The 14,637-nt window shown below is 48.6% G+C and overlaps 1 protein-coding gene across 3 annotated transcripts in view; it reads left to right on the forward strand.

Annotated features, from left to right (window-relative positions):
• Positions 1-14,637, forward strand: part of KCNT1 (potassium sodium-activated channel subfamily T member 1) — a 206,083-nt gene that overhangs the window by 13,898 nt on the left and 177,548 nt on the right. For 2 of the 3 annotated variants that reach the window (XM_065418690.1, XM_065418691.1), the window contains exon 1: positions 10,576-10,670. In XM_065418690.1, coding sequence (XP_065274762.1) covers positions 10,576-10,670 — 95 coding nt within the window. Of the gene's footprint in view, positions 1-10,499; positions 10,671-14,637 lie in introns of those variants that run through there. The other variant, XM_065418688.1, reaches the window with a different exon arrangement.

Here is a 14,637-nt window from a genome sequence, read left to right on the forward strand (position 1 = left end):
ACAGTTACACCTGGGTGCCTGTGTGTAGGTCCCACTTAATAGGCACTGATCCTGCCCGTATGGATCAGCACTGGAGGGGGAAGGAGGCTCGCTGTTTGCTCCAATCTGCTGACCTCAGTCGTGTCTAGGCTTTAGTCTCTTGGGGAACAGCAGAGGCATCTGCTTTGCCTCTCCTCTCCTCCCCACACCCAGCTACTTATTCCACTGCTGCCTTCTAGCATCTGCCTGGGAGGTCTGGAGAGAACTCGCTTCCCTGGCTTCCCTCCCACTCAGTATTCTCAAATACCACGTGTGAGTGCTTGGGTCATTCCTGTCTTTTAAAATATTCTCTCTCTTTGGGAAACCCCGGGTATAATTTTCCTGTCTCCTTGACTTAGTCTGCTCTGATACCCTGGGTGAAGCTCTGTTCATTCCAAACAATGCTCCAAGGCTGTGTAACAGATTAGCACTCTTTTCATCCATATCTGGGCATCCTTTTTATTTGCCTGTTTCCCTTTGCCTTTCATAGTGGGGAGCTGTTTATTCTTAACGAGAAGAGTCCAGTCTGCTGCCACTACACGTGGGCCGTCCCTTAGCCGCTGTGGGAGTTGTGGTGTGCATAGAAAACAGATCAGGCACCTTTTTAATATTGTGCTTCCTTATGGAAAACTGGGCAAAAGGTATTTTTTTCCTTCTCTTTGAAACAGGGCAAGAGGGACTGTAGTGTGCAAGAGGCAGAGAAACTGGGATTCAGGACTCCTGGTTTCTATTCCGGGCTACGTAACGGACTCACTTTGTGACCTGGTGGAGGGATGGGCACCAGGAAAGACGCTAAATATCACTGTGGTTTAATGTCTTTCTAGGAAAAATGGGGATAATAATACAGACGTGCTCCTTTCACCTGCTGGGAGATTTGATTAATAGCTTTATGAAAGACTTTGACTGCTGTGGTGATGGCTCTGTAATTCCCAAGGTGAAAGATGCTATGGAAGTGCATTTTGTCATTAGGAGTGATTTAGCAGTGAGCTGGTGAGGAAGGATGCCTTTGGGGTTAAAGCACTGAGCTGGGATCCAGGAGATCTGGGGTTCAATTCCTTGCTTCACCAAAGCTTTCTTTGGACAAGTCTCTGGTTGGTGCCTCACATCCCCATCTGTAAATGGCAGCGATGAGCCTTTCCTCCCTCCCAGGGGTGTTGGGAGGCCAAATCCCTAAGTGCCTTGGAGATGCTCGGATACGATGGTGACGGGGCTGTTTAAGTACCTAGGCAGACCCTAACTGCCGCAACATTACCGTATCACTTGGACAGTAGGTAGCCATGAAAAATGAGTGCATTACTTATCCTGAAGTGAGTAATGTGCTCAGCTCAGTAGCTTTTTATATTCAATCCTAATTATGGCTCTTTAAATATTTCAAGACCTCCTCTAATAGAGTGCTGGTGGCAGCATTAGCATCAAGGCACTGGTGGACTTCTCTGCAGGAACCATCTTCATCAGGCACACCCCACTTTCAATCAGTGCCTTTACGTTCCCCCCCCTCTCTCTTTTTAATAAAAACAGGTTTTACTTATTGGGCAGAAGGCAGGAAAGCCACAATTTGTTTTAATTGCCCAATAGACAAGAAAATGTTGCCCGAGAGGGTGCTGGATTTCGTTTCCATTCCAGTACGTAATATATCAGTGTGGTTTTAAAATTCCTGTGCTTTTCAGCTCTAGGTAATTTCTTAATACTGTAAACTGACTCAAGGGAGAGGACAGCACAGGGGAGGAGACTTTCCTTCCCTTTTATTTTGTCTTATTTTGGTGGCCACAGGTACTGGCCTCTGATGCATCTCCGTGATTTGCGTATAAGTTCTGACCAGCAGGGCCGGTGTAGCTGGCCACACTGCCTTCATCAGAACAGCCCTTCTGAGCACACACAGGCGAACAGGCATCTGTGTGGGAGGCTGACTGACCACTGCGTGACTCTTGGATCTGGGCCATGCGGACTCGACGCTTGGTACCATGCAAATGAACTCCATATGGCTACTGGCAGCCTGGGGCATTCCACGCAGCATTCCGTGCGCTGGCTCCAGCAGCACGCGAGAGCCAGCGATGGGCTTGACTTCTGTGTGCACTACAGAAAAGAGAGCTGTCTGAGCCCTGGCTGTCTTTCTGCTGACGTACCTGATGCTGACACTTCTGCTCAGACGGCCCCTGTGTTTTCATGTTCATGCTGCGTTTTGTTGAGTGCTTGCTGGGTGATGGGAGAAGAGGCAAACTCTGGATCTTCAAAGAGAAACTGGTGGGGAAGAAGCAATTTCTTTCTCTCCCCCAAACAAACAGCTGCACCTGTCAGCACACAGGGTTGTATAATACAGCCCTGCCTGGCGCTGGAGGCTGTGAGGGGAATCAGGCAGTGAGGATAAGAGCGTGGAATTATCTCCTGTGCTTCAGTGCTCCGGTGTGTTGTGGGACCGCTATAGAAGTCCAATGCACCTAGCTGCTGTGGGGCAGCTACAGGAGACACTCCGGGCTCCAGCCTGCTGTGGGGCAGCTACAGGAGACACTCCGGGCTCCAGCCTGCTGTGGGGCAGCTACAGGAGACACTCCGGGCTCCAGCCTGCTGTGGGGCAGCTACAGGAGAAGCTCCGTGCGAGTGGAGACTGGAGTTTTCATTCTGAACAATTAAAAGGACATGTCCCGCCAAGACAGTGACAGAGGAAACCTCTTTGTGCCCAAAATGAGTGTAAGGAATTATTCACTGAGCAGGGATCCCTGTGGAAATCTCACTCCCATAAAGCTGCCAAGGTCAGTGTCTGTCTAGGTGACATGCTGAGGTTAAGCTATGGCTGCCCAAGGGGCTAGTCCAGCTTTCACACTTGACTTTTCCATTCATGAATTGTGTGTGTGTGTGTGTGTGCGCGCGCGCGCGCTGCTTTTCTCAAGCTTCTCTGCGCCCCCCCCACCCCTTTCTTGTTTGGGCTGGTGCACCCCCACTGCCTTCTGGCATGCCTGCTTATTGCTCCATTCACTGCCAAGGAGCCTGCATTGATGGTTTTAGAAAATGTGTGTCACTTACACAGGAGGAGGGGGCTGTCTCGTTTCCAGCCTAACAATTGGGAAGGAACGTGTTTCCCCTACGCACTTGGCCACTGAGAGACCCCCACAGGGATGTCACTCAAAAGGAAGGGGAAACGCAACTGTAACCAGGTAACCATAAGAGCTGTGGGAGGAGAAGCCAGGAATGATGGTGATTTGTATGTATTGTTTAAAACATATAGAAAATTAAAGGCGGGGAGGCAGAGTTTCCTGAATAGCTTATTGTTCATCAGAAAGGCCAGGGCTGATGATGACTTTTTGAGAGAGCCCAGCACCTGGAGGATCTGTTCTTACCAAGAAGTGAGAATGAGGAGTAGGTGGAAAGTGAGAGATGCCTCTGCTGTGACGATGGAGAAGAGAGACCAATAAGGAAGCCACTCCGATAAGTCCAAAACTTACCTGGCCTAGCGTACCAAGGTGCTGAACATCTGCAGTTCTGGTGACTTCAAGAGGAGTTGGTGTTGCTCAGCATCTTTGAAAATCAGAATACGCATGTGGGGAAAGGACAGGGCTGGTGTGAATCTCTTTGTAGGTGCTCGCAGGATGTTGGGCCCGTCACTGCAATACCGGAGTGCCCCACAAACACCTCTCTTGGGATAGGGCAGTATCCTCCTCATTTTACATATGGGGGGAAATTGAGATCCAGGGAGAAGTGATTCCCCCAAGCTCACACAGACAGACTGGCAGAGCTTGGGACTGAACATGAGTCACCTGAGCCCCAGGCCTGTGCACTGACCACAAGACCCACCCTTCCTGAATGGATGTGGTTGGAAACAAAGACCAGAAGGGGGAATCTCCATCCTTAGAGGTTTTTAAGGCCCGGCTTGACAAAGCTCTGGCTGGGATGATTTAGTTGGGGTTGGTCCTGCTTTGAGCAGGGGGTTGGACTAGATGACCTCCTGAGGTCTCTTCCAACCCTAATCGTCTAAGATTTTATGATTCTATGAAAGGTGATGGAGAAGCCCTGGTGCTGTGCAGGATCAGAACGGCCTGAGTGATCTCTGGTCCTGCCAACATGGCTGCTCTCTGACTGAAGGGAAAAGCCGGAGGGGCAGTTTGTCTAGTGAACACGTTGGCTGAAATTGGGGCCAAGAGCAAACCAGTCACCAGGAGGTGTCAGAGTGTGGGGAGGGCTGCCATGGCAAGCGGGCCATCTGAGAAGCCATCTTGAAAGGCCATGGCTGTGAGGGGTGATGGGAGGCCAGCCAAAGGGAACCAGAGCCTGGGAAGGATGCCCTACCTCAGGGTTCAGCCTAGTATTTCCTTCTGAAAAGACTAAGGTGGAAGACGGCCTTCTGCCCTGCAAATGAACCCTTCCACGGCCACTTGATTGAAAGAGGGGTGGGTGGGTGTCTTGGGCTTCTGTGTCCTAAAGCCAGGTCTGGCCATTTTGAGAGAGACCCCCGAGATCATATCTCTGCTCGCCCTCCTAACGTGAAAGAGATGCTCTCTGCACGGGGAAAGGAGAGAGCCAAGTGCGGGCAAACAGCTGAGTGAGCTGTTCTGTGCTGTCAGTGGGCTGGGGCCTGCAGAGACCGCTCGCAGCCGGTGAAAGGCAGTCCAAAGAGAATATTCTCCTGCCGTTTGAGGGGAATCTGGACACGTTGTCCTGAAGAGTCAGCGGCTGCTGGGACGCGGGTCCTGGAACGACACAAGAAGGGCAGTTTGTGAATGGGGGTGTGAACCCCTTACATCCCACCCCACTAGGCAGACATCTGATGAATGTACCTATTACGCCTAGCAGGTAGCTCCTAGCATAGCCGCTTTGCCAGCCAAACCAGCAAATTCAGCTAACAGCACTTTGTGCTGCAGACACAGATGTGTCTGTCATCAGCAGGGATGGAGGCCAAGCCGTCTGGCTCCAAACTGGGACACCTTTACTGCTCCACCATCAGTCACGAGTGACTAGCCTTGTCTTTCTGTAGGCTACAGCCAGCCATTAGAGGGTGACAACAGACACCCCGCAACGTGCCATGGCTTTACAGTGTGCACAGTGGAATGAAGCCAAAGACAGCCGTTCTGCTTTTGCCAAGGAGAACTGGGTTGGAGTAATGAGATCAGGTGTTGGGAGCTCACTTTCTGCCAGATGCACACAGACTTCTTGGACTGAAGCTGGTGGAGGGGAGAGAGAGCAGGGCCTCTCTCCCTTGGCTAGAGGATGGTACATGCTGTCCCAGTGAGATAAGGCTGGTTAAGCCTCAGTGCTGGGCATTGGTTTCCCACACAACACTGGTATTGTTCCTCTACGTTCCCAAAATAAACAGGATCATAGCAGAGGGTTATTTAGGCAGCTGCCTTAGACTCAAATCCAGAGTGTTATTAGAAGGAAGCAACATCCTTTGTTCTGTTTGTCCTCTGGCTCTTGTGGAGGGGGACAGTCCTGTGAGGTGCTCAGAGCTTTCTGCTCCCACTTTAAATCTTGTCAGGTGGACCCAGAAGTGCAGTTATTTAACAGCAGTGAGGAGAGGGCACTTGGCACTTTGCAGGATCCCCAGGCCCTAAATTGCTGTTGAGGATTTAGGAGCATGTCCTAATAATGGGCATGACCCTGAGAGGTGCTGAGCAACCTGCAATGTTCATGGACATCAGTGGAGTTGGAGATGGTCAGCCCCTTTTAGAAGGTGGGTCTGTTTATTGTGTCGATAAAATAGGAATTGCCAGACTGGATCAGACCAGTACCCCATATAGTGTGGTGTTCTCTCTCTGATGATGGCTGGTACCTGATGCTTAAAGGTAAGTGCAAGAAGCCCTGTAATAAACAATTATGGCGTCTATCAAGAGAGGAAGTTCCTTCCTGACCTTAGGCAGCTTGTGATTGGTTTATGCCCTGGAGCATGAGTGCACATCACTCTGCATGTGGTTCACAGCATGCAAAAGATTGACTGAGATGGAGTCAAGGATTCCTTGTTCCTGTTTCACTACCTTTGCCTTCATCCTTTGTTACTAGTCAGTGCAATATCTCGATCAAAAAACTTCCCTGTGCCCCCAAAAGAATCGATGGCTTTTAAAATGCATTTAAAACAACTGTCTGAGCCCTGAGAAGTTTTCCTACAAACAAAATTGGACTATTGGGTCCTGACAAGCTCAGTGCTACTTTGACAGCACTTTAAGGGTTCCCATTGGCACCACAGATGCATCAGATGAACACGCTGTGGGCCAGAATCTCCTTGACTCAGCTCCAAGGAAGTTATTGGAGTCCTGCAGGGGATGCACATGGTCCTTGGTATGTATTTCCAGTCCCTCATGATGGTGCTGTCAGCAGCCTAGCTGCTGTGTGTGCCCTGTGTTCAAATACAGCAAGAGAAGAGCAGGATTTCTGCCAGCCCACACGTGAGAAATTTTATTGAAGAAAACCAAGGCTGATGCAGCAGTCAGCTTCCTCGTAAATCAAACTCCAAAAGATCATCCTTGTTTACAAATACAGGAAAATGACTGACTGTCTAGCTCCAGATCTACAATAAAACAGATTAATTTCTCTCTGATCACATTAGCTTCAGTCCAGCCATCTCCCTGCTCCCAAGATCTCAAGCTGCACTCTGTCCCCAGTCTTTGTGTGAGGTTATCACTGCTGGGGTGTAAACAGACTGTGAGTCGGAGCAAAATTACAATGTCTTATTAATAGATGTTGTTATAACTCCTTACACTGCATGCAGCATAAATTCTAACTTGCACAGGATTCTGGAAGCAAGGATTGAAATTAAACCACAATAAATCATGTCAAGTTGTTTTCCACGGCTGTTTGACTACTAGGCAATAAATGGGCTTGGCTATGGCACTTTGATTTTACACTTCACTAGAACTTGGAACACGATTTGACTATTTTGTGACATCCCAACATTGTAGAATTCCTAACTTTCTGGAGTGACCGGCGTTATAAATTCCTTATACTTAGGAATGTTATGCAAGGGACCTTGACAGGGTTATCCTTGGGTCTAGAAAGCTCTTCTATGGTGTTAGTAGCTCTCTCTCCAATGGTGAGATGCACACAGCTTGCCTGAGGGCGATCTGGATGCACAGGGGCTTGTTGGGGGGTTCTTGGTGCAGTGGTAACGGGACTCTGCAGGGGGTCCAGGTGAAGGTGGTTGGGGTTCAGCGGGGGGGTCTGGGTGTGGGGGCATAGAGCTCGGCAGGGGGTCTGGGTATGGGGGGCTGAGTGGGGGTCCAGAATCTGGGAGAGTGGGGCTCAGTGGGATGGGGATCCAGGTGCAGGGGGGCTTGTCGGGGTGGTCCAGGTGCAGGGGGAATGGGGCTCAGCGGGGGGGGGGCAGGTTCTGAGTGCTGGGGAGAGGCTTGACAGGAGGGTCTGGGTATGAGGGGGTCTGGATGTATGGGGGTTGGGTGGATGGGGGAGCATCTCCCTGTAGAGGGATCCCTCCCCCTGCAACTGAGGAGCGATGGGTGCAGGAAGCAGGGTGTGTGTGTGTGTGGGGGGGGAGTTTGCAGAGCTTCCTGCAGCTGGGGGAGAAATCTCGGGGTGGGTCTGACCCAGCCCCAGATGCCGTGTAGGGGGAGAGGACGTCCCGTCCTCTCCAGCCCAGCTGGGACTAGCAGCTGAGCCTGGCGCAGGGTTGGAGCCACCAGTTGGGTCTTCCCCAGTCCTGCCCCCCTTCCTCTCAGTGATTTACCTCTCTGCCGGCTGCCCTGGGCACCCAAAAGATACTGCTGGGGAGGGGCGCATGACCACTCTTGTGGCTTCCCTTTGCTTCCCTGTCAGAAAGTCAGTTTTCCGCGGGAAAGCAAAGAAATAGGCGGGGGAGAAATTCTGCACATGCGCAGTGGCGCAGAACTCCCCCAGGAGTAAATTCTGCACCAGCTCAGAGCTGCAACCACTTGCACACATAAGTAACTTTACACATGTGAGTAATTCCCTGCGTTCATATATTCCAGTTGAACTCAACGGGAGTACATATGTGCATAAAGTATTTGCAGGATTGGGGCTTTTATTTGCCCATTGGAAATTAATTAGCGGAATGCTCCCTTTCTGCATGGCACTGTGTACGGTCCTTAACAGTTTCTATGCCCTCTAGGGAAGGGAATGGCATCTTCCCTTAACAGAGTTCACCCTTTGGGAGAGGAAATGCCCTGCAGGTGGAATTGTAATCTTCCACGACTGAAGAGAGAGCTTTGACTCCTCTATTTTTATGTGTACACTATCCTATGTAGAGAAGAAAAATTCAATAACCCAGTATTTCCCTTAGCATCCATTCTGTGGGTGAAATACTGGCCCCACTGAAGTCAATGGGAGTTTTGCTATTGGTCTCACTGGGGCCAGGATTTCACCCTCTAATTATTAAATATAGATAGGATGTGGCCTAATAAAAGCAACTCACAGAACACCAGAGTTAAACTCTTCTTGCAGGAGAGCCTCAGCTTGGGGCTTTGCCATTAAATTATCATTAGATCTCTCTCTCCTTACAGTGTGAGATCAAAGAAGTTGGAACAACGGCTGCTCTGACACCAGGGTAAACCCAGAGGGACTCCTTGATTTCAGTGGAATTTGGCTCAACTTCTCACTTGAACCTATTTCAATATACAAGGCCAAATTCTGAATTGATTTATACCCCTATATTTCCCTGCTGAGGCCCAAGGGAGTGCAAATCAGTGCAGACTTTGGCTTTCATTGTGTGTGCGGCAGGTAAAACGAGTCGGACAGCCCTTGATTACAGAGGTATAGAATGAAGGGATAGGACTGACTGGTAAATGCAGTGAGTAAGATGCCAATTGAAAGTGCTGAGGATTGAGTTCAGTTAGCTTCTTGGGCTGCATTCAGCAGAAATGTTGTATGCCACTTGCTCCTCTCCACCCTTAACAACTGCAGCACTTAGTAGTTCTATAACTTGGTCAACTGGCAAGTTATCTTAGAGGATTCTGAGTTATGACTGGTGTAAAACAAAATTGTGAGAGGGTGTGAAGGACCTTGGAATGCTTTTCTGCAGTCATCTTGGCTGCCTTGTTGCAGATGCCAGTTTGGAATCATGCTCTGAGGTTCTGTCGTTGTATTCCTATATGTTACAAACTAACACGGCTACCACTCTGAATCAGCAAAAAGAAGGAGGAGTACTTGTGTTAGTCTCTAAGGGGCCACAAGGACTCCTTGTTCTTTTTGTATTCCTATATGTCATGCATGTTATGGTCTAAGGACCTGATTCAAAGTCAGTGGGAGTTTCTCTATTAACTTCTGTGGGTGTTGGATCAGGCCCTTATAAACCTAAGTAACAATGCTGGCGTTGTTCAGCCTTTGTCATTTTTGAGCCCTAAAATTGCATGTTGGATGAGAGGGATAGGAATAAACTTCCTGCAAAGCCATTGCAACTTCTCCCTCCATCAAGTTCCAAGGCTCTCCTGTTCCTCCAGGCCTCCAGAAAGAGCCCATGAAACTGGAGTTACTCTGATGCTGGCATAGAGTGACTTCCTCAGGAGAGCTGATTTAAAAGGACAATGTCCCATAGCTTAGACATGCTTTATATAGAGAGACGTGATATAATAGACATGATTTTTTAAAATCTGGGAACAATTTTTGCTTGGTTTGACCATTCTTGTAGTGTCTGCAACTCAAACTCTTTAAGAGGCATGTGATGCAATTAGTAGCTCACTGCTGAGTGGGGAGCAGTTTAATTCCCCTCATTTTATCCCCAAAGTTTGTTTAAACAATACCCTGGTTTATTTTTCTCTCTCAACCTTTTGGAGGTGAGGGGAAGAGAGCTCGTGTAGAAGATAGAGCTCATGCACACACTATTTCTGTGCACACCCACCCAGATACACCCCCCCGCGTGTCGCTAGCTGCAGCACATTCCTTCCGAATACTATTTTACTGCCCATTAAATAGAACCAGAACTTTTGATCAGTTAACTGGCTTCCAAACAAGCGCAGGGCAACCCCCCTGTTCTCCTAGGCAGCGGGCTGCCAGAACTGGGGGAACACACCCTCCTCGCCAGGGCATGTGGCAGCCGGCCAGGGGACTGACTCATGCGTGGTAGTTGGGTGCTGGTTTGCTCGAGTGATTGAAGGGCCAGCATCGCCAGCGGGGAAAGTGCACCCACGTTCCCCACGCTGCAGCTATGGCTCCCCCCGGCTCCCCTTCCCTAGGAGCGCGCTGCCCGGGATTTGCCGGCTGTCTTTGCTGGGCTTTTTCTTCCCCCTGCTGCCCTGCCCGTGCCGGGGGAGGAGATGGGGGGCGGGCGTAGCCACACAGACCTGAACAGCAGCCGCCACTTTCCTCTCCCTCCCGCCAGTTGCGTGCCGAGCCTGCGCCCCCAGATCCCCCCCAAATCCGATCCCACATCGCTGCTGCCCCGGCTCCTCCCGGGGCTTCTGAGCCAGGCGGGCTCCGGGGCCGGGGAGGCGAGGGTCCCTGCGGGGCTGGGAGGGGGCTGGTCTGGGGCCAGCCGGGCGGGCAGGGCAGAGGCTCCAGCCCGGCTCCATCAGTCCCCTTCTCTCCGGCAGGCTCTCGTCGCCGGGCGGCTGCGGGGGCTGCGGCGGCAGCAGAAGCGGGGTCATCCTGGACATCGCCTCCCTGAAGATGAACGAGCTGGAGTCCGAGGTGCTGCCCCTGCCGCCCCGCTACCGGTTCCGGGACCTGCTGCTGGGGGACCAGGCCTTCCAGAACGACGACAGGTAGGGGGTTTCCGGGGGGTGTCAGCCCCCAGGGCGCGGGGGGGAGGGGGTGTCAGCCCCCAGGGCGCGGGGCGGGGAGGGGGTGTCAGCCCCGGGGGCGCGGGGCGGGGAGGCAGGGGGCTGGCACAGAGGGTATGGGGTGGCCAGGGCATGTTAACCCCCAGGGGCTGGGGGGAGCAGGGCTGGTTCCAAGAGGGAGTAGGACTGGGGTGTTGCTGGCCATAGGGTAGAGAGGGGCGGGGGGCAGAGGGAGCATTGCCAAAGGTCATTGGGCTGGGGGGTGCTGGGGGAGAGGGTGCTGGTCCAAAGGGCATGTCCGGGGGTTGGTGGGGGGAGGGGGGGAGGTGCTGGCTGCCCTCAGGCGGCTCTCCTAGGTGCTGCCCCCCCGTTGGCTGCGCCCAGGGAGCTCTCCAGGGTGCTGACGGCGCGTTCCCATCACTTAAGTGGCAGCACAGCAGAGCGGCTGGAGGCGAAGGGGGATGAGCTGGGTAGTAGAGTGTGTGTGTGTGTGTGGGGGGGAGAATTGCTCTTTTCATTGACCCACTGAGAGTGGGATTCTGTGGGGGACCTAAATGGAGACGCACGAAGGTTCCGGGAGCTCCCTTAGGTGCTCACTGTGGGTGGAGATCCCCCGGTGTATGGATTTGGAGGCCATGGTTGGGTTGAAGAGTTTGTATTTATTGAAGATTACAGTGCTGGCTGCACTTAACTCCGAGGCTCTGTCTGCAGCGATGATGCTAATTTGAACTGAGCGATTGCAAAGGACTGCTAGAGATGTTGCAAAATTGTTTGCTTCTTGGATTGGCTTGGGATATGGCCTTTTGGATTTTATTTGAAAGTTTCCTTTTCCTCCCCACTCGCAGTGATTGATTAACAGGTCTGCAAAGCTAAATGAAAACGAAGAAAAGACATAAGGTGTAAGGGATCTCCTTAAGGATATCAGTGAAAACAAATTAATAAGGAATTGCCTTCCAGTGAAACGTATTTATGGAATAAGAATCAAGAAGCTATAATGCCAGGGGGTAAACTGCAATATTGTAGGTTGTTTCCCACAAATTAGTTGAATGCCTAAACAGATAGCCCTGTCATGGTGAAGCAAATCTTACATCGCTGGGTTGTTAGCTCTTGAATAGTTATGTATAACTCGGTGTACCTTTTTAAAGGCAGCCAGACAGTCACGTCACAATGCCACTAGAAATACCTGAAGTACTTAAGAAGTGAAACTATCGGGCAGCAAAATTAACTTATTAATGTCTGAAGTTGGGAATTAAAATCTCTTTTGAACAGTGTTTAAGCTTTCTTTCAAACCTGTAGATTAAATATATAAAGCTATAATTTGGAGGTCAAAAAGGGAAAGGGTGTGTGCCTGTTTGTAATAGATATAATTCACAAATGATATTTTAAATAACCAATTAAAACGATATCCATCAAATAATAGCTACATAAGAAGAACTGGTAATTCTCAAGAATGAATGCTTGATTTACAATGTTTTGAAACTCAAAGCCCCTTAAAAGTCACTACTTAAAACTGATGTAGATGTATTGTGTCCAGTAAGATGACTTTATTCAGGGAAAATGGGAATTTGATTGGAAATAGACTGTCACACAATAAAATAGCCGAATTTCAAAAACATGACAGTGATTTTTATAAGAATGAACACTACCGTTCTACTGTTTTCCATCTTTAAATCATAGTAATGGATGTGAAATACCTTAATTATTGAGTCACTGCAGATTTTGTGTTTATTCTTTATTCTCATTTGGCACTGGTCATTAGTCTCTGCTTTAGTCTGGATACAGATGTCTCAGATTCAGAAGTTATCTTGAGTTTTAGTATGAAGCTGCCAGCTTGAGAGTGATGTTTCTGTATTAACTTGGCAAACCTATTAGCTTTGTTTCCAAGATGTTTTTAATTCACTTGCTTTTGGTGCTGTTCTATCCAGTTGTTTGGCTTTCTGCCTCAACCTGGAAGTACTGAAAACTCTACACCGTATTTGGAAATGTTTAACTGCTTTGATAGTGCCCAGTCCTGCCATCCTTGCTCATGTCAATAATCCATGCTCACATACCAAGGGTCAAGTCAATGCTCTTATTGACGTCTGCAGCAGCAGTTAGGCCATTGCAGAACACTTTTGACAATTCTGGTCTCCTGTACCAAGTACAGTTCAAGGGATTGATGACCATAGTATCTTAGAACTGAATCAAGCTCTCTAGAGTAATTTTGACTAGTAAATTCATAGATTCATAGATTCTAGGACTGGAAGGGACCCCGAGAGGTCATCGAGTCCAGTCCCCAGCCCTCATGGCAGGACCAAATACTGTCTAGACCATCCCTGATAGACATTTATCTAACCTACTCTTAAATATCTCCAGAGATGGAGATTCCACAACCTCCCTAGGCAATTTATTCCAGTGTTTAACCACCCTGACAGTTAGGAACTTTTTCCTAATGTCCAACCTAAACCTCCCTTGCTGCAGTTTAAGCCCATTGCTTCTTGTTCTATCCTTAGAGGCTAAGGTGAACAAGTTTTCTCCCTCCTCCTTATGACACCCTTTTAGATACCTGAAAACTGCTATCATGTCCCCTCTCAGTCTTCTCTTTTCCAAACTAAACAAACCCAATTCTTTCAGCCTTCCTTCATAGGTCATGTTCTCAAGACCTTTAATCATTCTTGTTGCTCTTCTCTGGACCCTCTCCAATTTCTCCACATCTTTCTTGAAATGCGGTGCCCAGAACTGGACATAATACTCCAGTTGAGGCCTAACCAGCGCAGAGTAGAGTGGAAGAATGACTTCTCGTGTCTTGCTCACAACACACCTGTTAATACATTAGCCTATTCCAAACCAGGTTAATGTTTAGCTGAGTTAGACTAGCAGAGCAAAGTGGGAAAATACTTTTGGCAGTCCTATACTTACTCATAAATACCAGGCAGTTCAAATATATGCTTTGAAATGCTTTGATATAATTTTGACAGGAATGTGGTGGTTTATATCTGATGAAAAGTCCCTATGAGAACAGCCCATGGCACTGTGAACAATTTAAATAATGATGTATGCAGACCACATTCCTGGTCTTAGAGTTGGAGTGTGAATAGCAAACTCTCAATGGCATAAACTATCTGATTTATTTTAAAGAGCAAAGTAAAAGGATTAGCGTTGTAAGTATCAGCCTGTGGAGCAGCATCAACTTGAAAGGGCTATACCCTGAGAATACCCTGCCTTAGAAAGGAAGCCAGCAATTAGCTTTCTGTCATATTAGAAAGCATTTCTGTTGGTGGGAGAATTATTAAACCATCTTCACCACAGAGGATGTTGGGGAGACACCTACACTGGATTTAGGTAAGAAAGATGAGGTTGAGGTACCAGAAGAGAAGGTCTCAGAGCAAATAACTAAGTAGCTAAATTAAAGAGCAGTAGGAGCAGAGATTGCATCCAAAAATTCTGCAGAAACTTTGGAATGAAATGACTGAGCTGATAACAAATATATGCAAACTCTCATTGAAATCAACTACGGGATTGGAGGGTAGCAAATGTTGTACCTATTTTTAAAAAGAGAAGTGGGGGTGAAGCTGCAAACTCTACACAATAAGCCTTCAAACAGGTAAACTGGTTGAAACTGTAATTGCAAAATAGAATTTTAATATGCCTTAATAGAGGATGGGGAGAAATCAAGCAGAAGATAAATAAGAAGAAACATTATGGAAGTAGAGAAAATAATGAATGATACAGAACTGAGTGCTCCTATATATCCTTTCTCCTCCTGCACAAGGCAAGGGGATACTCAATGAAAAGCAACAAATTTAAAATGGAAAAAAGGAAATGCTTTTTCCCATGACTCATAATTAATCTGTGGAACTCATTGCCACAGGGTATCATTGTGGCCTAAAGATTAGTGGGATTCAAAAGCAGGACTAGACATTTATATATATAATTAGGACAGCCACAATTACATAACATAGGATTAAAT

This window comes from Emys orbicularis, chromosome 18 (genome assembly GCF_028017835.1).
Source record: "Emys orbicularis isolate rEmyOrb1 chromosome 18, rEmyOrb1.hap1, whole genome shotgun sequence".
Classification (NCBI taxonomy): Eukaryota; Metazoa; Chordata; order Testudines; family Emydidae; genus Emys; species Emys orbicularis.